This window comes from Lathamus discolor, chromosome 3, assembly GCF_037157495.1.
Source record: "Lathamus discolor isolate bLatDis1 chromosome 3, bLatDis1.hap1, whole genome shotgun sequence".
In the NCBI taxonomy this organism is placed as follows: domain Eukaryota; kingdom Metazoa; phylum Chordata; class Aves; order Psittaciformes; family Psittacidae; genus Lathamus; species Lathamus discolor.
Window position 1 is genome coordinate 51,344,256 of NC_088886.1, and position 27,535 is coordinate 51,371,790.

Genomic DNA, 27,535 nt, shown 5'->3' on the forward strand with positions numbered 1-27,535 from the left:
GCCGCACCCTGGCACAGGGCTCCCACCCGGAGGCTGCTGCGGGTTCCTTTCCCAGCCTTGACGTCCTGACGATGGGGAGATGCGGTCCCCATGCCAAGCCAAGCAATCTGTCAAGCTCCCGTGAGCATCGCTTGGCCCAGCTGAAGGATGTCTGCACTGGAGACGGAGCGGCTCTCACCTTCTCCTCCTTTTTCCGGAGAAGGCGCCTAGAGTTTCATCCACTCGGAAACCAGGCTCATTAACAGCACTCTTCTGCCGGCACGGGCCTTTCCCTTGGTCTCTGCAAGCAGAGAGTGACCAAGCCTGGAACAATGGGAGTGCAGTTTGTTCCAGGAATGTAGCTGTGCCCTTTCCCGGTCACTGTCTCAGGTCAGCATCCCTGGCAGGCAGCATGATCAAAACCTACCATAGGCCCCGGGCAGAAGAGGGATGGAATCAGGCTCCCATAGTCACCACCTTGCTGGCTGGCTCAATGGGCAAGAGTTGAGCATGTGCCATGAGTGTATGTCAGTGCTGACTAAATCCATCCTACAGTCACCCGGGAGGCTCAGCACGGTTCACATGGGGGGGGGGGGTGGAAAAAGATCCTGGCCAGGGGAAAGGTGGCAAAACACAACCAGGGCTGGGCTTGCTACCAACACTGGTGGGAGCTCCAACCTCCATCCCTTTGCTCTTCCTTGCCACTGGACAGACCCTTAGACTGTGCCCACATGGTCTCTGTGCCCCACCAGTCCATATGTGTATGGATGTTTGCCCCTTTCACCTTTAGATGTGGAGGAGTAAAGGTCTTAATGTAGGTCCTTGTGTCTTGCAGCTACTGTGGCCCTGACACCAGGGGATCAGCGGTGGATTGGAGCCTGGTGGCTGGGGCTGCTGATCTCCTCAGGCTGCTTGGTGCTCACATCCATTCCTTATTTCTTTTTCCCTCGGTACATGCTGAAAGGACAGGTGAGACCTCATCTCCAGAGAGTCAGAACCTCTTGATGGCTTGGCTGTGCCAGTGGACAGAATGCCTGTCCCCAGAGGAGAGGGGTGGGAGGGAGAAAGGGAGCCTTCAGCCCTTCTCAGATGTGGTGACAAATTCTCACAAGGGGAAAGTCTAGTTCTGCTGGTTATGGCTGTATCCACTGCAACACCCCTGGCAAGGTCACGCACCTCTGATGCCAGCATCATCATCATCATCAGTGACAGCCCCTGCTCAGAGCAGAGCATCCTGAATTGTGGCATACATGGGAGCAGCATTGGGTTAAAACTGGGTGGAGAACTGGGGGGGAGTGTGTGTGATAAACAGGATTTTCCTTTGGGAACAAATTGCAGAAAAGGGACAAATTTCCCATTAAACCACATTTTAGAAGATGCAAAATTATTAAAATGTTTCATTTCAGTGTTTTCAAATCCCACTGGTTTAGTTTCAAAATTGCTCTGTTTTGAAATTGTTTAATCATCAGTTCTTTAAAGGTCAAAATCAAAGCCAAAATATTTCATGATTATAGGTAGAGGACTCTCCAGGCTTGAGCTGACCTGTGTCCAACCTTCATTTTCAGACTTTTTGCAGGTATCTCATCAGGGTTAAGGAGAGAAAAGCTCTCCAAGTCCTTAAAACGTCTTGGATCAGGACAAGCTTTTGCCTTGCAGCTCTGCTCAGGAGCTGCAGTGATTTTTGAGCTAATTCACCCCTTTGGCCTAATGAGGGTCAAATGCATCTGGGACAGACCCTGCTCCTCTTGAGGCTTGCTGTGTGCCGGCATGGTGCCACCCATGCATGTCTTCTCACCATGGGTTGCTGCTCTTTCCTCCCTGCACAGGACTCGAACATGGAGGCCGGCATGCTCAGGAAGATGGAGAAGGGGATGGCTGAAGAAACCTCCCTGCTAGAGTTCATAAAAAGTAAAGGACTGGCTCATAAAGGCGAGGGTGAACAGGGCCTCAGGCCATGCTGGGTGGGTGGAGATCACCACACTGGTGTTTTCAAGCGGAGGGTGCTTCCTAGGGAGCCCCTGAGCCCATCGATCATGTCGCGTGTTGATGCCAGGGCCAGCTCAGACACCAGGAGGGCTGTAGGATTCCTTTCCCTAAGGACTACGGGAAGATGGACACAGCCTCCCTTTTGCCATAAGACAGTGGGGCCTGAACTGTTCCTGAAAATTGGGTTGAGGCTCTTAAAATGGCATAAAAACACTGGGTTTAACCCACAGCTCCAGGAGAGGGCATGGGACTGCTGGCACCACCAGCCGCTGCTTTGGGAAGGTCACTGCGCTACAGCTTACACTGGTTTGTTTATGCATAGCTGGAACAGGCTTGCGTAGGGATGTCACTAATTAGACCAGTTTAATGACTTTTTTTAGCTCCATGATGGTTTCTTTCCAGCTAAAGCCTCTCCCTCCTTCCCTCTCCATCCGCCAAAGTCATATCCTGGAGCTGTCAGCTCCCTCTGCCTCATCGGGCTTTGATGAACAAAGACGATCCCGTCTTTGCTAGAAGGGGAAGGCTAATTAGAGACCAAATAAACAGAGCTGCTCCTGGGGAGCCTGGAGTCAGCCTGCCTCCGCTGAAAGGGCAGGGGGACATGATGTCCCACCAGGAAAACACTGTGTTCGGCGGCAGCAGCAGGAGCCAGACCCTGCCCTTACACAGCCAGTGGAGCTCTGCCAAAACCCCTGAGGCTTTGTCTGTTTGTGCCACCCGAGGGTATGGGCTCTGCTCCAAACAACTGCACTGTGGCTGCTGAGTGCTCCAGATGCTTGTGCGTTTGGAAAGCATGGGAGGAAGGCAGTGGGTAGAGCTACTTCCCGCCTCGCTTCTCAGGGCACTTTGGCCATGGTCTGGGCCACATTAGGGTGGTCTTAAACAGCCCTTGTCTAAATTCATCCCCATGAACGCACTGGGAACAGTCTGAGGGTGCGTGGTTTTTTCACAGTATGAATGGCTGATGTGAGGATCATATGGCTGAAATACATTTTCCCTCCTGATTCCCTGCAGGGTTCCCAAAGATCTTCCTCAGGCTGCTCCTAAACCCCCTCTTCATCCTCCTGGTGCTGGCGCAGTGCAGCTTCTCCTCGGTCATCGCAGGTCTGGCCACCTTCCTCAACAAGTTCCTGGAGAAGCAGTACGGTGCCTCCTCCTCGTACGCCAACTTCCTCATTGGTGAGCAGCCGCCGCACGGTAGAGAACACCCATCAGCAGGGAGCCACCTCCCCGCACTCCCCAGGCTTTTCAAATCCTGCGGGAGGAAGTCACTGGAAACTCATTCTCAGATGAGACCCAGGGATCACCTCAAGGTGGTTGGTGACTTTCCTGATCTCTCTGCAGAAGGCCAGGCTGTCTTGCAGCTCTCAAAGACTCTCCACAGTTGCAGTTCACACGGTGAAGCAGCTCTGGATCACTCAGATGCTTAGAAGACTGTAGAGTCATAGAATGATTTGGGTTGGAAGGGACCTTAAAGCTCATCCAGTTCCCACCGCCTGTCACAGGCAGAGACACCTTCCACTAGACCAAGTTGCTCTAAGTCTTGTCCAACCTGGCCTTGAACACTGCCAGGGATGGGGCAGCCACAGCTTCTCTGGGCACCCTGTGCCAGCGCCTCAGCACCCTCTTAGGGAAAAGCTTCTTCCTCATACCTAACCTGAATCTCTCCCCTCGCAGTTCATAGCCATTCCCCCTTGTCCTGTCACTACCGGCCTTTGCAAAAGTCTCTCTCCAGACTTCTTGTAGGCCCCCTTTAGGTATTGATGTTGCAAGAGCAAGTGATTATGCACCCAGCTTGACTAGTCAAGTTCCTGAGGCTGAGGTTTCTCATAGGTGCCAGCCGCCTTGGGGTTCGGTCTGTTGTGGGTAAAGGTGGGTCTGCGGGTTCTCCCAACCGCCACGATGTCCACAAAGCCACTACTGCCACCCACTGCCCACAGAGAGGTGCTGGCAGGCAGGACCCTCAGCTAACGCCTTTGTTCTTCTGCAGGAGCTGTGAACCTGCCAGCAGCAGCACTCGGGATGCTTTTAGGAGGAATCATCATGAAGCGCTTTGCCTTCTCCCTTCGGGCCATTCCCCGGTTTGCTGTGGTGGTGCTTGTCTTCTCCATCCTCATCTGCCTGCCCATCTTCTTCATGGGCTGCTCCACAGGGCGCATCGATGGGATCTATCCCCCCAGGTAACTGCGGGTGATTCGGTTGTTCCCAGCTCATTGTTCCTCCAGCTCTTGACCTGTTTGTCCATGGGGTGGGACACATGCCAGTGGATGGGAAGAAGCAGTAGACATCACCATGCTCCTGCTTGCTCCTTGATTGCACTGCCTGGAGGAGATCTAAGTGCTATACAGCACCGAAAGACTGGAAAGAAATTTATTCCTGATTTTCTGTACTGACCAAGCAGGGTTTATTATTTTTCACTCTGCATTTCTAGGGAGAAATAAGTAGTATTAGTGCTCCTGTCCGCGTTGGCATCTCATGCGCTCCCTTTGTTCCAGCTGGACATCACCTTTCTCCTCACCAGGGTGGAAACTTTTGGCGCTTACCACGTCCTTTTTTAAGATAAATACTGCATTTAGGCTCCACCCCAGGATTAGACTCCACTCCACCAAGTGCATCCCGCTCATTTCCCAATGCACTGCCAGCAAGGGGCTTTTGCACAGATGTTTCCCTTCGCCAGCAATAAGCCTCCTGTCCCAGGGGCATGGTGGAGGGGTGAGGAACAGGGCAGTCCATGTGCTTCTCCCACTTAAAAACCACTTAAGTAGACATGGTGAAGGAAAGCAAAGCACTCTGCAAATACATACGTGCTCTGAGATCCGCACGGCATGCCCCGCGAACTCAGGAGTGTATGGAAGCCCTGAGGCACTGGCATCCCAAGCTTTCCGTGTGAGAGCAGGGATTCAAACGTGAGGAGACCCCTCAGCTCAAGATCAGGTGCTGGAGATGCTGAATTTTGGGAGGCATGTTGGCCTTACAGTGTTCACCTCTTGCCGCCAGTGTCAGTGTCTTAGCTCCTCTGGGACACACTAGTCTGAATAGGTTTTGCTGGTGTAACAAGGAGGAAATTGCATGGAAAAAGAGGTTGTTTCCTGATATTATTTTGGAAACCTCCCCCCCCTGCAATGGCAGCAGTGCATAAATGCCTTTTGCCTGGATCCCCAGTTAGCTGAGGACTATGTGGATGGGTTAACATGAGCTCTGCCCCATCCCTCCATGCCCAAGGGCAGGTCCCTGATGCCAGCTTCCTGTCGAAGACAGACTGTGCTGCTCCAGCGGATGCATTCCCTTAGCTAGTAAGGCAAGACAGGACAGATAATTCAGTTTGTCCTCTTGACTTTCATGGTGTTGTCGGGCTTGTTTGGAAATGAGCCCGCTTCCAGTTTCTGTCTGAATGGTGTTTCCAGCTGGGGCTGCTTGCACATCTGTTCATGCAGTTCTGGATGTAACCCAGATGTATTTCTCCAGGCATTTGGCTGTTTGGTTTTCAGCTGGGAAGGGGGGAAATAAGAAGTGTGTGAGTGCTTGTTCGCAGGCATAATTACTGCTAAGAAGTTCGATGTACACTTGCAGAGGTACCTGCAGGGGATCAGAGCCTGGCAGAAGGCCAGCCTCCTGCTGGCAGTGTCCCAGCACAAATAGGATCAGGGAACCTGGTCAGCCAGTGAGAGGGATTTTATGTCCTTTATGTCCTATTTCTTCATTTTTGATGATCTTCTTTTTCGCCTCTTTTTTGGCAGTACATTGAGTTCCCAGCAGCAGGTTAAGACACCGACGGGGTGCCACTGCTCTGAGCGCATCTTTCACCCAGTGTGTGGAGAAAACAATGTGGAGTACATCTCCCCCTGCTTTGCTGGCTGCACAAACAGCACCACTGATTCCTCCACTCCCAAACAAGTGGTGAGTAAAATAAGTGGCTTGTAAAGCAGAGCACATCTTGCTCACTGGTGGCAAGGGAGGCTGCAGCGATGCCGTAGGAACCTGACAAAAGCAGTAACAGGCTAAAGCCTAGTAGGCAGGGAGGTCTACCAGAGGAGCCGAATTCCTGAGAAGGCATGATAGAGAACTGCTGTCATGCCTTGGGGTTCTGCTTGGAGAAATAAGGATGGAGACACATCCCATGGTCATGCCTTAAAACTGGATCTGACGCTCTCATCAGTGTTCTGCAAAGGGATGGGGTCTGGTCCATCACTAAACTCTTGCTCTTGGCTTTGGGAGTTCTATGTTTTGTTTTTTTCCAAATGTTTCCAACAGATCTACAGGAACTGTTCCCTGATCCCTGCAGGGAGTGGGCTGTCCTCTGCCAAGACAGGCTCCTGTCCGCTCAGCTGCTCTCACATGCTCCTTCCTGCCATATTCCTCATCTCCTTTGCTGCCCTGGTAGCCTGCCTGTCCCACAACCCCCTCTACATGATGGTTTTGAGGTAAGCAATGGGCAGAGGAGGTCATAAGGCACAGGGGGAGCCCATGATGTAATGGGTTCCCCATGCTGGGATCAATGGGGCCTCTTTAACATACAACAGGCAAAGAAAGATGCTTCACTAAATACAGAGCTACTGCCTGCTCTGACCTCCCATGGTTTCTCTCCTCCAGGGTGGTGAACCAGGATGAGAAGTCATTTGCCATTGGAGTCCAGTTCTTACTAATGAGACTGCTGGGTGAGTGTCCATAGCCTAAGGAGGCTGCGGAAAGGCAGCAGCATGCTCAGAGGCTTGCTTGAGCCCCAGGAGGTGTTGAACCCTCTTGGTGACAGCAAGCAAAGCACGCAGGCAGGGGCAGCATGGGCAGCCTGACTCCATCCTCTCTTCTCCAAAGCCTGGCTGCCAGCTCCGGCCATGTTCGGTGCCCTCATAGACTCCTCCTGCATCTACTGGCAGAAGCATTGCACCCAGCGCCAGTTCTGTGCCTACTACAACAACGACTTCCTCCGCAACAGGTACCCCTGCCACGTGCCCCCCCAGCAGGGATGGCCATGGGGATGATCCCCAGCTCAGCCTGGTGCCAGCTGGGAGGTGCCACCTCCAGACATGGCGTCTCCCTGCTCTTCTTCCAACAGATACTTGGGGCTGCAGATAGGCTACAAGGTGGTGGGCACTATCCTCCTGGCCCTCATCAGCTGGAAGGTGAAGAGGAGTAAGGAGTACAACGTGCAGGAGAAGGCAGCAGGCCTGGTGTAACCCACCCGAGGACTGACTCCACACCCCTCGTTACCCACTGCCAATTCTTTGTCTCTTCTGGGTTTGTTTTTCCTCCTAAGGGAGCAACTTCACCTTAACAGCTCTGAGCTCCTCTCCTGCAGCCCGTGCCAAGGCCATCGTCCCAGCGAGGGATGCTCTATGCCAGCCCCATCCTGGGACCAGCTTCTCCCAGGCTCTCCAGCTGCACCTTGCCCATCACTTTGGAACAGGAGGCAGATGGGGACTGGATCAGAGCCCCATTCTATATACTCAGAGAAGTGCCTGCTGGGGGCGAGGGTCCCCACTCCAGTGTGATGTTTTCCAGCCAGGAAATGTGCTCCTGGCTGGGATGGGAGCAGAGGAGACAACCGCCAACCCTGAGTCTGCCCCGTGTCCCTCCCTGCCCGCACCCCTCACAGAGGTCAACGTGGACACTGCACATGTGAAGTTATGTGAAGTTATCACCAGGGGTTTACGGGGGGAGGGGGGTTTATTGCTCTTTATTATATTTTTTTTCTAAATAAAGGTCACTTTTCCAGCTGTGGTGCTTTTCTGGTCACACCCCCATTCCCCAAGAGTTGTCCCCAGTGGTGGGGGTGTCTGCTGGTCACATCCTGGCAGATGCTGAGTGCATTCCTCAGTGGCCAAGGTATAGCAGATGCAGCATGTGTTCCTCCACCTAACTCCACAAGAGATGAGGGGCTGCACAGGGCAGGCAGGCTGTGTCAGCTCCCAGCCCTCTGCACCCTGCCTACATCATTTGCAGGCATGAGGAGACATGGGGAGCTCCTCCTCAACCCACACCCCCAGGACATTCTCCTCAGCGCTGCTCCACCCAGCCTGTGTTTGAGCTTGGGATTACCCTGACCCAGGTGCAGGATCTTACACTTAGCCTTGTTGAACTCTATGAGATTCATATGGTCCCACCTCTCCAGCCTGTCAGTGTCCCTCTGGATCCCATCCCTGCCCTCCAGCATGCTGGCAGCACCACACAGATCAATTATCTTAACATTCAGACTAAGGAGTAAATACACACCCCCAAACAAGACAAACCTAAAGCTCTGCATGTGGATAACACATTCCTTTTTGACAACACAGACCTGGCTACCAAGCAGGAGGTTGATCTCCAATATCATCAATGCTGAGCAGAAGGAAAGCCCCAATCCATGCCAATTTGACACAGCTGAGAAGAATCAAGACAAATACAGACAAAAACAAGTCTTGAGAACAAACACTTAAGAACAAAAAAGTTTAAGGAATATTTTTAATAACTTAAAAGCAATCATTGCCTCGTGCTACCTTCCCACGTCACTCGAGCAGAGGCTGGTGCTTGGCCTCTGCTTTTCAAGGATGCAGGTCTTTCTCTGCAAGCAAAGTAACTACTCAAAGAAACAGCAATACTGTCACTTCAGCATCATGAATTCAAAGCAGGCAGTCTAAACAGGATCTCCAGCTAAAGGAGTTCAAAGCATGACAAACATGTTCCAACAATATTCTGGCTGCAGGAAATACAACATAGTTTGTAAATACAACCTTCCCCACCTCCTGCAAGGATAGTAGAAGAGTCACTGGGTTCAAAAGAAATGCTTTGTTATGAGCATAGGTCTTTGCTGAAGACTGGTTTTGCTCTTCCCAACACTGCTAACACTTGGCAATGCTACAGTAAGGCAGAGAATCCCCCAGAAAGCAAATGAGCACAATAGATGAGTTGAGTGATGAAGGGAGCATCAAAACAGAGCAGAGGAACCTGCAAAGAACAAAAAGAGTCTACCAGGAGCCAGCCACTCTTTCCTACCCTAAAACAAAAGGGTAGGAAAGGGTAGGTTTGATGCGTCCCCATCAAAAACAAAGGGGATGTGTCAATGCCATAGGACCTCACAGTGTGGAAAGCAATTATCCTCACATAGTTGCAGCAGAGAAATGACACCCCATCAGAGCAGAAAGCTCTGTGAAGCTGCTGGGCAAGGCAACTGTGTTTTAAGGCTGATCAAGAAGGCGAAGCTGAATGCATACCACCAGGCTCTTGTCTCACACCTGACTACCGCCAGTGCTGTGGGAAGATCTCCCTTTGGATAGCCAATGCTCCTCGCCGAAGCATGGGAAGTAGGAGCGCAAATGTCTCTTAGACAGTTCAGAAGCATGCTGAATCAGAGCTTTCCACTGCTCCAAGCAGCCTCCAGAGCTTCATCAAGACGGCTACAGGTATTCCATGAATCTTCCCTGCAAGATTAACAGTTGATATCACACACGCACAGCAGCCACTTCGATTTTAAACACCACAGACAAATGAAAATTAATTGGGAAAAACATTTCTTTCCCCTCTTTATTGAGCATCTTCCTCAGGAGAAAGAATCACACTACCTTGCTAGGAGCTCCTTGACTTTCCCTCTTTGCCATGACTGCTGACTAATTACAAACAGGAAAAGATCTTGCTGCAGTCACTGGAGTAGCAGACAGGCAGGGGACTGCACAGCAAATGCCTGCCATGCCACACCTCACACGTACTGTACGTATGAATGTGAAAACTTGCCCATCTCATGATTACAAGCTAAGACCCTACTATAAATTCTCCCACTTGGAGGGTGTGCATACATGTCTGAAGTAAGAGGAGGAGAAGCAGAGTGAAACAAGCTTTTAGGACATAGCCCTCATTAAAGAAAAACTCCCAAGAACAGTCCAACAGTGGAAATCACCCGAAGATACAGGCACCGCAGCTGGACACAGGCAGAGCACAGTGACAAAAGCAGAGCTGCCAGCCTCACTGTGGTATCTGATAGGCCACTCCAGTCCCACAGAAATGGAACTGCACCATTTTTGAAGAACAGCAAGGTAGGTGACACAGAGGAAAACACCATTTTATACTCAATGATTACCTAACTGAGAGTCTGTGCCTTTGCCAGGACAGCATAGGCAATGTGAACAGTGCTCCTAAGCAGTGAGAGGCTGGGGAAGGAATTCCAAATCAGGAGGTGATTGGCAGCTCCGAGAGGCAGCAGGGTCGCAATGCTAAACCAAGCAAGAAGAAAATAAGCAGACTCCAATCTGTAAAACTCATCTGGCAATGCACTCCTTCCTAACTTGCTTGGCAACTACCAAGTGAAAGCTTAAAGATTAAAGAAACACAGAAGGCCAGACGGTCAGCATCCCAGAGCAAGACAAAGGAAGGGGGAAGAGAAAAAAAAAGCTGCAGTAAGGAGACAGAGGAAATCACACCAGCAATTGTGTCATGTTGCTCACAAGCCCATGAGCAGCAGAGGAAGTTACCACAATGCTGATTTCCAGGTTAAGTTTCCTCTTTCTAAAGCAATAACAGATTTGAGTCCTTCAGGCCCTCTTTTTCCCTTCAGTGCTGAAGTGTCCTGCCTCTCCAAGTCTCTCCCCTCCAGCCTTGCTCTTCTCCGTTCAGGCGATCTTGGCCAGCCATTTCTCGAGACCTTCAAAGTCAGCATCTCCCTCCTCTCCCTTGCTGCCCCGAGCACTGCACTCCACGAATTCCACCTTCATGGGTAGCTGGGAGAAGTCGAAGTCCTTGCCCTTCTTCCCCAGCTGGGCAGGGCCCCCAATGGCTGAGCCATCCAGACTTGTGGGGGCTGCAGAGCGGGTCACTCGTAAGGTGTTGCTGCAGGGAAAGGAAAGTGTCAACTGTGAACCAGGGAAACAGTACCTACACCATGGCTGCTGAGATGTTTGGCACCCAGTCTGTCAGCAGGACACCAGTAACACCAAAGGCAGAAGGCCTCATGGCTCTGTTCTGTGAAGCACAGGCAGAGGCAGGCACTTTTGCCACTTCTTTTAAGTACCTGCTAGAAAGTACAGCTGCAGAGAGGCAGCTTACAATATAGCACAGTCTATAAGCCACTTTCTCCTCCTTCCACTTCCTCTTAGAACTTGAAATTAGCAATAGATCATGTATTGTTCTCCCCAGGTTAACGTCCTTCCTAGGGGGGATACAGAACCAACATGGGGTCCCAGACTCCTGCAATGCCTGTTAGAACAGGAAAACTAGAGGCTCTCTCCCCAGCTCTCTGCTTTGCATGCCAAGCCCTTTTGAGTCAGAGCAGCCTTGAAAAAAAACCCAACCCATGCCAGTACAACTGAGCAGAGCTACTGAGATCTTCACACCACTCACAGAAAGTCTGACACCTGGAAGCCAACTCTGGCTGTACCTGAGAGAGGACAGTGCCCTAGGAAGGGAGGGTATCGCTGAATTAGGTAAGGCAGCTTTTAGGAAAGGACTGGGACGTTTCCCCAACCCACAGCTTCTAGGAGGGCATACACTGTCTTTGCCTACTGCTTTTTTGCATGATTTAATAAGGAGCAATCTTCTCTCATCCTGGTTACACCTAAACAGACAAAACAGACTCCTAATTTTCCACAATGAACTTAGCTTAGATGCAGCTTAAAAGGGAGCTCACTGAGCCCTAAGGCAAGAAACAGAAAGAAGAGAGAAGCTCATATGGTTAAAGATCCAGTTTCATACTTACAGCTCTTTTTCCAGCTGCTGTTGAATAAGTTTTGCTGATTTTGCCATTGTGACATCTAGACAGAGAAAAGAAAAGGAAATCAGCTCTTTGGTTTTACGTGTGAAATCAGAACCTGGTACCTCTTCCTAAAGGTGCAGTAAGGCACACTTACACTGTGCAGTCCTAAGAGCTATCAGGACAACGATGGCTGTGTCTGCACTAGGATAAGGGATGCCAGAGCTTGGGTTTGCAGGTGTGAATGGGAGCAACACAGAGTCCTGATATAATGCAGGGAATTAATTTCTTCTTGCTGGGCAGTAAGTTGATTCAAAGAAAGGATGGGGTTTGATGTCACAATGACAAGCCCAGCACTCTAACCTGTCCTGGCATTATAGAGCTCAACACAGCACTTTTTAACCTATGGCATGGGGAGCCTTGAAGGCCTCAGGAAACTTGTGAAGTAGTGCATGAAATAACCAAGAAAACCAAACCCAATAGTGCCCAAAAACTTCAGATTGTTATACAAGGATCCACATCTCCACTGTAAAAGCCCTAGGGATCTGAAAATCTAGTCCTTTCCAGTAACTGGATGCTCCTGATAGCCCAATCAAGAGAAAATAATATATAATCTCACCAGCTAAATGGCTGTATGATTTTAACACTGAAACTATGAATTGTGTACAAATAATTAATTATGTGTAAATTAATCCCATTTTCAGATGCCTGCTGACTCAGGAAGACAGTAAGCTCTGTACAAGCAGAAACCCACCTGCCTTATTTCAGCTCATCTAAAAAGCTGTTGCTCTTGCGAGTGGTGCTTCTCTGCAAAGCTATTAGATATACCTGGCCTAAGAATTCTTCCAGTGGTTGGTAGAAATGTTCCTACTGAGTAGTCCAAGTTTAAAACTAAGTTCCAGCCTTCATTTTGCTGAAATCCCAAATCCTGAGCAATTCAGCATCTATGGCATGAACCCCTAAGGCTCATTCAATTCAAGGCCTGAATTCAATGTCCAGCCTACAAGGCAGCACACATACCTTGCTTATTGCAAGCGATCAGGAGTGCGGGTGCATTTTTGAGCACAGTGCTATCAACCAGGACTTGGTACAGGAACTCTGCCACATCCTTCACCTCCCGCTGAAAGGCCACACTATCCACCACAAACACGATGGCTCTGGAGGAAAGAGGGAAGAACATGAGCTGGGTGTGAAGTTCTGCAACCATCTTCCCCTGTAAGTATTCCAGCCTGAGCAAGGTATTTGTTTCCACATATGATCTCATCCAACCCAAGAGCAGGTTAGCATGTGCTGTCTGAAATGAACCCCATGTCCAGCCCAGCAGAAAATCTTCTCCTCTCTGCCCCAGGAATATACCACATCCCCTAAACTCCCCACTGCAGTTTCTTTGCCTCCTGATGCACTACAGACAGAGGTAAGTGGGAAAGCAGAACAATAACTAAGCCTTGCTACCCCATCACAAAGCTCTGTCCCTCAGGGCACCACCACACAGAGGGAATTCCATCCAGCTCACGGCATCCCCTGCACCCTCATTTTCAACCCCTTTCCAAAACATTACTTGCCCCCTCCTTCCCCGCCAATCTCCTCCAAGTTACCTGGCTGCAGCCTTGAATCTCTCCAAGAACTGAAGCCGCAAACTTTCATGGCCTGGAAGGTCTATTAAGGTGACGTTAGCACTCTGAGGACAAAAGCAAGAAGGCATTAACAACACCCAATCTAGGGCCACCTAGATCCCCAGTGATGGCAGACTGGGGAAAACCAGTCTGCTAGTGGATTCCAGTTAGCCTGGTGTTGAGGCAGCAGTGGGTGAGTGAATCCCCATACCAGGCAGAAGCACGTAACTCTCCCCATTATAAACCCATGTATGGTTCACATACACACACAACCAGCCCAATTCTGACAGGCAAAAAAGATGCTGAGGAACAAGATTCACAGCCAGGACTCAGTAAGGAGAGCACCAATACCAGCAAACCATTCATCGTTGCTGAGAGGACAGAGCATGACCGCAGAGAAAAGAGAATGCTCAATCCCACTACAACTACAATGCATGCAGTGCGAGTGCCAAAGCTTCATCAGTACACCAGCAGATTTACATCATCCCTGGAGTGACAGCAGGTAGATCTTTGCACGGCAAAATCATGAACTCCTGTCCTGCAAGTCCCCAGTAGAGAATACTGATCTTACAGCCTCTTAATCAAGTTATCTGTTCATGCACACTACCTACCCTACCGCAAGTCTACCTAAACACACAAAACTTTACTGGGAATAACACAGAAATGCCCTTGCAAGAGATTGTTTAAACTGAAAGCTGCAAATGTTTCCCTTTCCACAGCATGTCAGCCATAGCAAGGACATTTAAGAGCACAAATGGCTCTCTTACACTCCTGATCAAGATGGGGCCAAGTAGGATCATGTCACTATTCTCAAGATGATGCTCATCATTCTCAAGAGGGGAAGAGAACACTACCCAAGAGCCCACCTACCCACTGCTCTCAGATTGTAATGGAAACCTTGTCTACTATTTAAAAAATACTAATAATCAGAAAAGCAGCAGTCCACCTTGCAGCATTCCCCTTCCTCTCCCCCTCTAAATACTTGTCTGATCAATCTTAGAGACACAAAAATCACCCTGTACTTCCCCTTCACTAAATTTTTAGCCTATTATCAACACTGTTACTGAAGACTGCCATACAGAAGCCACAAAACCACCCTCTACTTCCATTCCCCAGCACGTATTGTGCTGCCAGCTTGCTGCTTCCACTGCCACATGTGCACCCAGCACAAGAAACAAATGCTTCTGAAATGAAAGAAATTGCCATAAACTGAAACTGCTTAGGTCTGTAGCAGTCCAGCACCTGAAATTTTGAGACCATGTGAAGTTCAGCTGGAAGGTTCTTTCTAAGTCTGCTTTTAATGTCAGATTTTCCTGGGAGAAACTGAAATGACTGCCAAGCAAACCAACCAAATAATGCAGAACAATGTTCCCTCACACATCTCCCTCCTGCTCCAAAGCACAATGCTGCCCCCACAGTGCTAAGTGTTGCATTCCACTTGTAAAAGTAGCTCCTTTCCCTCTTCTACAGGAAAAACCACCACACACTGCCCCCCTTTCAAAACATGATACACAGACCTGGTTTTCAGTCAAATTTCACAATCTGACAAGCAAATTACAAAGCACCTGCAGAGCTGAGGAGCCCCTAATACCTCCTGGTATTTTGCTGCCTTCTCAGCTCTGATCACCCAGAAAAATCCTATCCGACACTCAGACCAAACCTGAGACTGATTTTGAGCTGGGAAGACTGAGCAGCACAAAACCCATCAAGTCAGGTTTAGCACAGAGACCAGAAAAAGACAAACACCAGTTGCTGTAGCAACCCTTCACAAGTTACAGCCAGAAACCTGCCTGCTCACCTTGTCATTGCTGACTCTGTAAACTGCAGAGCTGTCAGTTATCGAAGTCTGGGTATCCCGGTATCTGCCTGTCAACAGCTGTAGGGAAAAAAGTAATTTTCAGGAGAAGGAGCCAGAGGAACACTGGTACTGTGTTTCATCCACTCAGAAACTGAAATGATCTGTAAGGGGCTTGAGATATCCACTGATATCTCAAGACTTGAGACATCCATTTCAGTTTACGTGCATGAAAGTGTTTCAGGTTTGGGTGGGTTTTTTCCCCCCTAAAAATACTCATTAAAACAAAAACATAAAGTACATTGTGCATAGTTCTGGTGTCCCCAATATAAGAAGGACATGGAGCTGTTGGAGCAAGTCCAGAGGAGGGCCATGAGGATGATCAGGGAGCTGGAGCAACTCCCATATGAAGACAGGCTGGTAAGATTTGGGTCTGTCAGACACGGAGAAGAGAAGGCTGTGTGGGGGGAGATCTCATAGCTGCCTTCCGGTATCTGAAGGGGGCCTATAAGGACGCTGGACAGGGACTCTTCATCAGGGACTGTAGTCACAGGATAAGGGTCGATGGTTTCAGACTCAAACAGAGGAAGTTCAGGTTAGATATAAGGAAGAAGTTCTTTACTGCAAGGGTGGTGAAGCAGTGGAAAGGCTGCCCAAAGAAGTGGCCAATGCTCCAACCCTGGCAGTGTTCAAGGCTGGGTTGGACAGAGCCTTGGGTGACACGGTCTGGTGGAAGGTGTCCCTGCTCATGGCAGGGGGTTGGCACTGGATGATCTTGAGGTCCTTTCCAATCCAAACCATTCTGATTGCTAAGCCCATAAGGAAGACTGTGCCTCCCAATCTTGAATCTCTGCCTACTGCAGGTGGGCAGGTCCCCGCCTGGGGCTCCATTCCCCGCAGCTACCAGCACCCCATTCCCCGCTCACCCTCGCGAAAAGCAGCGTCTTCCCCGCGTCGCAGAGGCCCAGCAGCAGCACCGCCTTCCGGCTGCTCCTCCTGCCCTGCACCAGCCTCCAGATCACTGCGGGGGAGAGCACAGAGCACCTCAGCCCGCCGCGGGCACCGCCGCCGCCTCAGCCGGGTGCCCCCGGGCAGGCCCACAGGGCGCGATGAGCGCGGGGAGGGGGGACACAGACCCGCGGGGGCCGTAACTCACGGAGCGTGGCGATAACGGCGATCAGCGCCAGGAGGACGGAGAGCACGGTGGGGTCGGGCGCCAGCAGCTCCCGCCGCAGCGCCTCCAGATGCGGCTCCAGCGTCCCCGCCATGGCGCACACGTCGCCTCGGCCGCCCCGCTTCCGCTTCCTGCCCCGCGCGAGGGCTGCCGGGGGGCGCGCAGGCGTATGGGAGTTGTAATGCGGGGGGTATCGGGTGCCGGAGTGAGGCCGAGGGCTCAGGGTGTCGGGGTGGCCCTAGGAGTCAGGGAGCACGTTGCCTTTTCAGCATAACGGGGGTTCATGCACGGGAAGGCGCTGCGCAGCTGTCACATCCCGAGAGCGTGGAGGTCCAGGGGGAGAATCCCCCCTCATCCTTGGTTTGGGGCTCTAAGCGCCTTGAGGTGTTTGGCCACATCTAGGTTCTCGGTGTGGTTTTGGGCTGCCTAGTTTGGACGCCCTGTTTCAGGCTCAGAGCAAGCAAAACCGGCAGGGGCTGGAGACTGGCGCTGTGGGTGAGGCTGAAGAGCCAGGATGTGTTGGGATTGGAGAAGAAATGGGAAGGCAAAGCGGGGCGAGGCAAGGCGGACCTCACCCTCTGCACCACGCCGCCAGCAAAAAGGGGGCTGCCGTGGCTCGCAGGGTCCCCTCTCAGCTGGCAAAAGCCTACAGCACCCGGGGTTCCCGGGCGGTCTCCCATCCAAGTACTAACCGAGCCCGACCCTGCTTGGCGTTTCCCCCCTTGCAAAGTTTCTAAAATAATTTCAGAACTTTCATTCTGTCATTTATAATTTTTTATAATTATATATTATATATTTATAATTTTATTCTAACGTATTTATTTTTATTGGTGGGAATCATTGTATGTTAGCGGGAGTCTTCGGGATTGCTTCTTGTCTGTCATGTTGCCTGGCCACTGCTTGCATTGTCATGCCATTAAATACAGTGTTGCTCTGTATTTTCCTTTTTAAACAATAGTAGATCCAAGTAATTATTAAAAAGATTATTGCCATGGCTAATGCAGTGCTAATCAGTGATTTTATCCATGAACTCAAATTCTGTCCTAATCCCTTGAAGACTTTATCTCTCCAACTTTCTTATATGTCCTATTGAAGCTTTTGAGTATTCTCTTCTGCCTTTTCCAAGAAGTCTAAGTCATGCTCTACATCTTGAGTCACATTTGGAATGTGTATACAACAGTGATCAATTCTATCTTTCAAGTAGCCACAAACCCCATGTTCTTTAAGTAAGAGCATATCCAAAGCCATTCCCTTTTGTAAAGCCATCCTTGAAGTTACCTGTAATTGTAAATCCAAGTCCTTAAATCCTTTACTGGTTGCATTTGCTAGCCTTTCTACTTGTCCTTTTAGTTGACAGATGCATTCCCTGTTCTCCTGTATTGCTAAAGGAGTCAACAAAGACTCCAAAGCCCAACCAGCTTTCACTCCAGTTGAAGGTTCGTTCCATTCTTCATCTATTTCTGACCTCTTCACCCATTCCAATTTTGAATGTTGTAATGCTCCTCTAAGAGGAGTTCTTTTCCAGATTGGACATGGAGTTGGCATGCCTCATGTTATTTGTCTTCCTTTACCATCTAGAGGAAATGAGTTGTCCAGGTCCCATCACTCATTGTCCACACTAAGTGTCCTGGGCTCCAGTGTGCAGATTTCTTTGCAGCCAAGTGTTGCTCCTCTTTTGGGTATGTATGTCTCAGTCAATTTGAAGTCATTCCTAAGGCCCCTACACAAGCATCCATATTTTAAAGCGGCAGCTAAAGGAGGACTAGCCTGGATCGCCATATCAGTGCTATTACAATTAGATACCTTTTTACACTTCCACCAAGACACTCAGTTTTCCTTTTCTCGCCATGAACTACTCCTATCCTTTACATTTGGCCAGGTTGCAAAAGTCATTCCACCCAAATAAAACACCAAGGTGCCTCAGCCATGTATTCAAATAGAGATAAAATGACCATAGTCCACCAGAGTCCAAGTTTGCCTTGCTCTTTTGTATCGGACTTTTCTCATTGCATTTCCATTCTATGATCATTTGACACACAAAACTAGACATATTTCGGAGTCGATTTTGAGGTCTTATCATGTCCCTGTCGGCAGTTTTCCACTATGGTGGGGCTTTCTTCGCCCTAGTGTAGTGTATCCATGCTTCCGATTCAGCTCTCTTGGTGGCAAAAGGGCCAATGGGAGTGCCTGAGACCATTTCAAATTAGTTTCCTGACATGTTTTACTAATCTGTCATGCAGCATGGGGTTAGCATCTCAAGACATGCTCTGTTCCACTTATAAATGGAAAGTCCTGTGGAAAGACCTGGAGAAGCTCTCAGTCTCTTCTCAGTAACAAATTTCATTGTCAGTCTCAATGCTGCTGCCAATGTAATCCTTTTATCACCGATAACTTACACTTTATGCAAGAGACAGGGGGTTCACACTTATCTCTGTGATGCCATGTAGCCTTCTGATAAAGTGCATGAAACTAGTAATGCATTTTTAAGTAAAATTACATGTAAACAGTGTGGGTAGCGCAAGAACATTTGATGCTGCCTTCTCTCTTGTTCTGTGGGAAGACAATAAAACAACTTCTGTAAGGAAACCTTGGGCAAAAATAAAGTGCTGTGCAAAAGTCAGGCATGGACTGCAAGTCATTGAATCACAGTATCATAGAAGCACAGACTGGTTTGCGTTGGAAGGGACCTTAAAGCTCATCTAGTTCCAACCCCCTGCTGCTCTCCTAAGGGCTGCTCTCCATCCATTCTCTGCCCAGCCTGTGTTTGTGCTTGAGATTGCCCTGACCCAATCTTTTAGTAAATAGGTTTATCTTTCATATCAATTAAGAAGGCATCTGTAGAAAGGACAACTCCTCTGCAGTCTGGGTTGTTTCAGAGTGGTCCTTCCAGCCTATGAACATGTTAAGATTAGTCTGTGATTTTCAAAATGCCTCTCTGGATTTAGCTAGGTTTGCACATGTGCGCAGGGCTGGAGATGAAAGAGGAGCTGCATTTTGCATCGTGTGAATTTTAGGCTCCCGAGAAGAGGCACTGAAATGCATTGGCAGCCAGCTACCAGGGTCGTTTATCCCCGCACTAAATCCCAGTTTCTTTACACCTTCTTCCACAATCCCCATGTCAGAAGACACCCGGGGAGGTGGGGGGGAGTGGGTGGGTGGGCTATGGCTTGCAAGTGGTGCACCTTGAGGAGAGCCAAACCTGTTTTTATTATTGATTTCTATCGATTTTGGACAAGGCAGCCCACCAACCCTTTCCACTTCCTTCAGGTAAGGTCAGAAAAGAGATGTTTTGCAGATCAAAATGGGTATTTCCCATTTAAGAACTTTAGCAGAGTTCTGGTCACAGGCAGCTGCTCTAATGCTTGGTCTCCACATCTCTTTCTGAAGATCCTGATGCAGTGTGACACACAGCTAAATGGGGAGAAACAGCTGCTTTTTGTCACTGGGTTGAGCACTGACATAAAGCTGGAGGGGTGCTTCTGATGGTGCATGCTCTACCAGCACAACACACCCTTCTCAGGTAAACCTACGGCATCATGTATTACTGTCTTTTATTTGTAAGTATTTTATCCTTTCCTAAAACAAGAAAAGCTTGCGGTGTTCAGCCTGATGCTGCCAGGGAATGGCTTCACTGTTAAGCAGGAAGACTGCTGTCTGACTTTGATTGATGTTCAAAACTCAGGTCAGGACATCTGTGGGCACACACAATACACCTGGATGTTGCTTGTAAAGGTGCTTAAATTGACCTCAGGTGTATCCTGTGCATAAAGCAGGTTGTCAGGGGAGCCTAATGAGTGGGGATAGGAGTTTCAGAGCCATGAGAGTTTGTGGCACAAGAAGATTCTCTCTGCAAGCATAGGCTCGCTTGGCAAAGGCTGAGTAAAAAGAAGTGGAAGCCCAGCAGAAAGCTTCGCATGGTAAGTCAGGAGGGTGCCTGCAGGGAGAGGTTTGCCCTGGAAGCTGTTCCTGGGGCTTAATGAGAATTTCCTTGAAGCTCTGAAGCAGTGGGCAGCGAGGCAGTGGCCGGTTTAACAGGAGCTTGTGGTCTCTCCTAGTAATAAACAAGAGTTTGGATTGGAGAGGAAATACTGATGTTTATGAAGGAAAATGAATGCCTGATGCTGCCATCCAGAAATGTTGCAAGGTTAAGTTAGGTTTTAAGGAAGTTTTTTGTATCCCTCCTAAAATGACTCTTAGGCTTCAAAGCTTCTTGCTGCAATCATAAACCCCAGGAACAGGTTATCTGCATGCATTCAGTGCCTTGTCATGGGAACAAGAGTGAGGAAAGCAAGCTGCCAGCTTTGTGTTCCATTCCGGTTTAATGCTCGTCCAGGAGAGGAGCGCAGCTTTCTCCTGGCAGGTCTGGTGCTTTTATTCCACAAATGAGGTTCTTTACACCAGTGTAACAGTCCTGAGCCCAGCAGGTCTGAGTGCAGCACAGCACAGGGAGAGGTGGGGAACAGCAAAGCTGGAGATGGGGCTTAAAGTGGCTTGAGGCAAAAAAGCAGCAGAGATGCTGGTTTGTCACATACACACTTCTGCCTCGCGGGTTTCCTGGTGTGCTGTTACCTGGTCTAGATCGAGTAAATTAGGATGTGCCGGGGCTTAGGAGTGTCATTGTCCAGGTGACAAAACCCCAAATTCCTTCACCTGAGTCCAAGTCAAACCTTTTCTAGTGCCCTTGTGCAACGCTGCTTGAGCAAGGTCCCTGCTGGCTGGGTTTGTTAGGGTCCAGGTCTGTCCTATGTGCAAGAGGGCAATTACTTAGTGCCTCCGAGATTTCTGTATCTGCATAACTTGAAATCTGTATCCTAAATCTGCCTTTGCTGAAACTGGGAGGCTCTTCTGTCTTCTGCTGCAGGCCAAGCAAAGCTGAGCCGGAGTGGGGAGCAGAGACAGGAACTCATTTCAGACAGCTGGGGTTAGTGTCAGGCGCACAAATGCACTTATCCCTGAGGCTGGGAAACCTTCGTCAGGATTTCCAGGAAGGAAGCAAGCGTGTCTGCAGGTGTGCATGGAGGGCTGCGGGGACTCACAGTATCAATGGCACATTGCTTCCATGACCACAGCATTCTTGGCACCTGGTTTCTTGCCTGGGTGCCTAAATGTGATTTTATGGCTAATGGAACACCTCGTGCACAGGGAGGAATAAAACATCCATAAGGAATGGCTTTTGCCTCCAACCACTGATTAACTGCAACCAGAATTCCATCCTTCTGCACAAGGGAGGTACTTGAGGGAGCTGAGCCTCATGTTTGGATTCCCATGGGAGGTGCTCTGCTTTCTCTGCTCAAGGTTTTGGGTCCCACCTACTCTGCCCCTCTGCTCAGTTCTTATCCAAGCAGAGATTCAAAAGCAAATGTTTATGGATTACACAGCTAAGAGATGGAGCTCTTTCTTCTCAGTGAAACAAGGGGGACAGAAAATCACAAAATGGAATATATAAACCTTTAGAATCAGTTTTAAGTAATGTTAAGTTTGATGGCTTTGTAACAGTAGCAATGGAAAATTACTAAAGTGCATGATACATAGGAAAAAAAATAGAGTGCAGCTAGAGAATACACTGAGCATTCTTGTACAAGATAAATTGTTACAGTTGACAGAGTTTTAAGAAAAACAGTCTAGAGGAACAGGACACAGGGATAAGGAGTATCTGGGAATGGCAGGTGTCCAGGATGGGCTACAGCTAAACTAACTGGTAAGTAGGAGGATAGGAGGATTATTATGTCTCCTGTGCTAACGAACCAATTAAACTGGTATGAGCATCTACTGCGCGTGCTCCAAAGGCTGCCAGAAGTGATGAAGATTGTTGGAAGAAGTAAACGACCCTCAGAGACCACCACCACAATTCTGTACGCATGCGGGGAGCTTTCTGGAAAATGACGTGATGTACGTATGACCAGGGACTGTATAAGGACAGCTTGTGGAGCAACAGAGAGACACACGTTAGGAGGAGCTATCCCCATGTCTCCCGGCGCTGCAATAAAGAATACCTGCTTGTCAGCTTGAAAACTTTGTTGGCAAGTTTGTTCCTGGAGTTTTCTCCGAATCAATCTGGCGACACAGGTGGGACCCTCTCTGCTCGGCTGCAGGACCCGCTGAGGACAGGGCTCCCTAGGGCCCTCAGGAATTTTTCCCGGAGAGACCCCTCAACTCATTCGGATCACTGCAGGAGCAGACAAGGACCATCTCCATAAAAGGTATTCTTTTCTTTTGTATGGTCTGTAAGGTGCAGGGGGCATCTTGCGTAATTACCAATGCAGTCTTTGGGTTGGTTTGGTAAGCGTATGCAAGGTTTGGAAGCCTCCCATAAATCGAGATAGGAAATCTCGTAGGTAAAGGCGTATACCCGGCTGCTAGCGTCCGTTTGGTATACACCCACAAGAAGCAGGGGGCATCTTGTGGTTTGGGTCCTACAAGACGCAGGGGGTGTCTTGTGGAAATGGTTTTGGATCTTGTTGGTATTTGATTTATTTTGCGGCTTGTTATGTTAAGGATTTTGGTCGTGTGCTTTGGTATTGGTGGCAGGATGCTATAACTGTGTTATTAACTGTTGTTTGTTTGATAGAATTTTAGTCTCTGTCTCCAGTGTTGTAACTGCGTGCAGTGTGTCTGTGGGATCCCGTGTGTGTGTGTGTGAATGTGAGACTGATAATGGAAAGTCAGCAGAGTGAAGGGATCTTGAAAAAGAGTATTTAGGGTGCATTTTGGCACACTGGAAGGAACTTGGAGGGTCTCCTGGGGGCTGGGTAAATAAGAAAACATTTGTAAAATATTGTAACCGATGGTGGCCTTTGTATATTTTGGAAAATCAGGGAAAATGGCCTGAAAATGGCCTAAAAATGGAACTCTGAACTGTAATACATTGTTACAATTAATGTTGTTTTGAGGTGGCAAGGAAAATGGGATGAAGTAATGTATGCAGATATGTTTTCACTTTAAGACACCACGTGGAGTGAGACACTGAATGCAGAATTAATATAGCTCCGCCAGATCCCTTAATTTTTGCTTTGGTGTCCTGGGTTCAGCAGTAGCAGTCATTTTTCTCCTTAGTAGCTAGTGCAGTGCTATGTTTTCATTTTTTGGCCTGGGAAGAGAGCTGATAACGCCGATGTTTTCAGTTGCTGCTCGAATGTTTGGTCTGGCCAAGGACTTTCTGAGCCTCTTGCTCTGCCAGGGAGGAGGGGAATCTGGGAGGAAGCAGAGACAGGACACCTGACCCAAACTGACCAAAGAGGTATTCCATACCACAGCACGTCATGCCCAGGAGGTAACAGAGAGTTCCCCAGAAGGGCGAGGGACTGCAGGGTTGGAGGAGGTATTGGTCAGTGCTCTGCTGGGGGGAGTGGGGCGAGTTATCAGTCGGCTGGTGCTGAGGTGCTGTATTCTTTCCTCTTGTTATTTCCTTTATCATTATTATCATTGGTGGTAGCAGTAGTGATTTGTGTTATACCTTAGTTACTAAACTGTTCTTATCTCAAGCCGTGGGAGTTGCATTCTTTTTGATTCTCCTCTCCGTCCCTCCAGGAGCAGGGGGAGGGCAAGAAGGGGGGGAGTGAGTGGACGAGCTTTGTGGTTGGGTTTAAACCATGACATTTGGAAAAGGACAGGGAAAAACTGAAAGTTAAGATGGAGAGACGCTGTTCAGCCTGTGATATTGGGGAAAGATGTTTAAAGTTAAAAAACAGTAATCAGGAAGATAGGTTGGAAAATTATGCGTCACAGGTACCACTGAGAGGAGCACCCTCTGCACCTGTCCTATCTGATATTGATAAGGAGGAAGAGATTGCTGCCACTGGCAAAAAGCGGCAGATTCACATTCAGAGTTAAGAAAGGGTTAAAGCAGAAGTGCTGTTGCAGAGGCAGGCATCTGCAGCCCCTGCAGAGCAGGGTGAGCAACTGTGAGATAAAAAACAAAAGGGAAAACCAAGGGGGAAAGGAGGGGAGCTCGAGCAGCTCCTGTGTTTGAGCCTGGGAGGAGGGATGTTGGGCAGAGGTGGGGGAGTGGGCTCTTCTGTGGAAGCGGATCGGTGTGCGTGCTATGGGGAGTTTGGACATTGGAAGTGAGACTGCCCTGGGTGGGGGGGCAGTGCCATGGGGTGGATCCGGTGACTGAATTGCAACTAGACTGACGGGGACCTGGGGAATCTACCCTACCAGATCCACTGGTTAAATTAAAACTAGGGACTAGAGGAAATAAAGTGGAATTTTAGTGATTACAGGAGCAAGTTATTTGGTATTAAATCAGAGAGAAAAGAATCCGCTACAGATGTGGGAGCTACTGGCCACCAGGAAAAAAAAAAAAAAAAGAAAAAAGAAGAGAGGCATTCTTTCTGAAACCTTTAAAATACAAATTGGGAAAACAAATAGGAATGCATAAATTTTTATGCATGCCAAATTCTCTAAAATCTTTATTAGGTCAAGAAGCAACATTTAAAGAAGGCAAAATGGAATTTAGAGTTAAAAATAATCAATTAATTGCAGTTTTGAGTTTATCTGTAATTCAGCAGAAAAGCAAACAGGAGGACCTCCCTGAAATAGAAGAACACCTTAATCAGGTATATCTAGGAGTATGGGCATCTCAAGTTCCAGGTAAGGCGAAAAATGCTTTGCCTCTAAAAGTGTAAATAAAAAAGGGGGGGGGGGCTTGCTCAATTAGAATAAAACAATGTCCCTTAAAATTAGAAGATCAAAGGGAATCAACAATCACTGACAGATTTTAAAATATAGATTATTAATTGAATGTGAATTGGAATATAACACTCCTATCTGGACAGTAAAGGAGTATGATGGCAAAAGTTCAAAGTTGCAGATTGGTTCAAGATCTTAGGGCAATCAGCAAAACAGCAGAGGATATTCATCCAGTAGTAGCTAATTCATATGACTTATTGACTAAACTGGATAATAATCAGAAATGGTTTGCCATCCTGGATTTAAAGGATGCTTTCTTTTGCTTACCACTGGCCAAAGAAAGCCAAAGTTACTTGCTTTTGAATGGGAAAATCCTGACACAGGAAGGGAAACTCAATTAACTTGGACAGTATTACCTAAAGAGTTTAAAACAGTCCAGCAATTTTTGGAAATCAGCTAGCATGAGAACTAGAATCATGGAAGCCACCTACTCCGACGGGACTCTGTTACAATATGTGGATGACCTATTAATTGCTACAGAAACAAAGGCAGAATGTATCCAGTGGACAGTGGAATTATTCAATTTTCTGGGACTGAATGGTTATTGGGTATCCAAATGAAAGGCCCAACTAATCCAAACCTGAGTTTCCTACCTAGGATATGAAACAGCAGGAGGACAGACAGAACTTGGAGCTGCTAGAAAAGAAGCCGTTTGTCAGACTCCATGACTGTCGACCACCAAGGAGCTCCAGGCATTCCTGGGAATGACCGGATGGGTACAGACTTTGGATCCATGATTATTGTGTTCTGGTAAGACCACTATATGAACTGTTGAAAGGAAACCCTCCCTCTTTAAAACGGACTGATACAGCAGAGGGGCTTTTAAAAATTTAAAAACAGAGCTAATGAGAGCTGCAACTCTGTGGCTTCCGGATGTGACTAAATCCTTTAGGCTATATTCCTATGAAGAACAGAGAATAGCTCTGGGGGTCCTTGCTCAGAAACTAGGACCATACAGAAGGGCAGTGGCATATTTTTCAAAACGGCTGGCTGAAGCGAGCCAAGGATGGCCCGGATGCCTAAGGGCTGTGGCGGCGGTTGTCATGAATATTGAAGATGCTCGCAAATTCACCTTGGGACAGAAGATTACTGTGCTAGTGTCCCATGTGGTATCAGCAGTCCTGGAGCAGAAAGGAGCCCACTGGTTATCTCCTTCGCGTTTTTTAAAATACCAGGCCACCCTTGTGGAACGGGATGATATAGAAATTGTGGTCACTAATGTTGTGAATCCAGCATCCTTTTTGCAGGAACAACTGACAGAAGTACTAACACACAATTGCTTGGCCACCATAGAGACTGTGTATTTGAGCCGACCAGACTTGAAAGAAAAACCTCTGGAAGGTGCTGATTCTTGGTTTACTGAGGTAGTAGCTTCATGAACGAAAGCAGGTGAACGAAAGGCAGGATATGCCGTTACCACCACTTCACAGGTAATAGAAGCTAAACCTTTACCAGCAAACACCTCTGCCCAGAAGGCAGAAATAGTAACATTATTGAGATCCTTGGAATTGGCTGAAGATAAAAGGATAAATATTTGGACTGATTCTAAATACACATTTGGTGTGGTCCATGCACATGGTGCTATCTGGAAAGAGCAAGGACTTCTGAACACACAAGGGAAACAGATTAAACATGCTACAGAAATCCTACAATTACAAGAAGCTGTTCAGCTACCTGAAGAAGTAGCTATTATGTACTGTAAAGGACATCAAGGTGACTCTGATCAGGAAATTGGAAATAATTTGGCTGATTTTGAAGCCAAACGAGCCTCTGGTACTCCAAAACGAGGTATGATCTCGTTAAATAATATTTTAATCACTTGTCTTGCATTATTTATCCTACAAGGTGTTAAAGGATGCTTTTTCAGGCTGGCCAGAAGCCTGAGTACCAGAGGCAATTTCTTCAGACCGAGGTTAACACTTTAGTGCAAAATTGTTGCAAGAAATTAGTAGAAAATTTGAAATTGATTGGCAACTACGTGTTCCATACAGGCCTCAGGCCAGTGGGCAAGTAGAAAAGATGAACCATCTGATTAAACAGATTAGTAAAATATGTCAGGGAACAAACTTATATTGGTACCAAGCTTTACCACTGGCTCTATTAAGAATTCGAACTAAACCTTGGTCAAAAGAAGAGGTTAGCCCATTTGAGATTTTGTATGGAAGACCATATCAGTCCCAGTTTAAAGGAGAAAGTCTTCAGGAAGTGGGGGAAGGCTGTCTCCAACAGTTTCTGATCCATCTGGGAAAAGAGTTGGAGGAGATAAATAAGAGAACAGTAGGGACAAGAACAAGAGGTCTGGATTATCCGATTCACCCTTTCAGATCTGGAGACTGGGTTTACGTTAAGAATTTTTCAGGAGATCCTCTACAGGAGAAGTGGAGCGGACCGTACCAGAGATTACTGACCACCTTTACAGCAGTGAAGATAAAGGAACAACCTGCTTGAATACATTAGTCAAGAATAAAGAAAGCACCAGAGCCAGAGAAGACATGGCAGGTCAAACCTTCAGGACCCTTGCGTATGAAGTCTCATAATTTGGACTCGTGTGATAACTGGCGCACAAGCTTGGGACCAGAATTTGTACCTGAAATCAGTGCAGAATGTTAGTAATAGTTTTAATCGTAGTGACTGTTGGGTATGTG

At 48.2% G+C, this 27,535-nt stretch overlaps 2 protein-coding genes across 2 annotated transcripts in view; one reads left to right on the plus strand and one right to left on the minus strand.

Moving 5' to 3' along the window:
• The window catches only part of SLCO2A1 (solute carrier organic anion transporter family member 2A1), a 28,439-nt gene extending 20,762 nt beyond the window's left edge, over window positions 1-7,677 (plus strand). Inside the window, exons 6-14 of the mRNA XM_065675193.1 lie at window positions 815-948; window positions 1,806-1,887; window positions 2,980-3,144; window positions 3,956-4,145; window positions 5,703-5,862; window positions 6,217-6,386; window positions 6,556-6,620; window positions 6,778-6,898; window positions 7,019-7,677. Coding sequence (XP_065531265.1) covers window positions 815-948; window positions 1,806-1,887; window positions 2,980-3,144; window positions 3,956-4,145; window positions 5,703-5,862; window positions 6,217-6,386; window positions 6,556-6,620; window positions 6,778-6,898; window positions 7,019-7,139 — 1,208 coding nt within the window. The 3' untranslated portion in view covers window positions 7,140-7,677. The remainder of the gene's footprint in view (window positions 1-814; window positions 949-1,805; window positions 1,888-2,979; window positions 3,145-3,955; window positions 4,146-5,702; window positions 5,863-6,216; window positions 6,387-6,555; window positions 6,621-6,777; window positions 6,899-7,018) is intronic.
• A 697-nt stretch (window positions 7,678-8,374) lies between these two features.
• SRPRB (SRP receptor subunit beta) lies at window positions 8,375-16,407 on the minus strand. Its single transcript, XM_065675194.1, has 7 exons — window positions 16,182-16,407; window positions 15,952-16,046; window positions 15,029-15,106; window positions 13,213-13,295; window positions 12,638-12,774; window positions 11,624-11,678; window positions 8,375-10,758 (listed from the first exon to the last, which is right to left on the minus strand). The coding sequence occupies exons 1-7, from the start codon at window positions 16,291-16,293 to the stop codon at window positions 10,542-10,544; spliced, it is 777 nt and encodes a 258-aa protein (XP_065531266.1). The 5' UTR covers window positions 16,294-16,407; the 3' UTR covers window positions 8,375-10,541.
• Window positions 16,408-27,535: the final 11,128 nt, after the last annotated feature.

Coding starts and splice junctions, on each gene's coding strand:
- SRPRB (XM_065675194.1), bottom strand. CDS start 16,293: ATGGCGGGGACGCTGGAGCCGCATCTGGAGGCGCTGCGGCGGGAGCTG. Junction 13,296..15,028: donor ACAGAGTCAGCAATGACAAG/GTGAGCAGGCAG, acceptor TTTTGTCCTCAG/AGTGCTAACGTCACCTTAAT. Junction 11,679..12,637: donor GATCGCTTGCAATAAGCAAG/GTATGTGTGCTG, acceptor TTCTCTGTCTAG/ATGTCACAATGGCAAAATCA.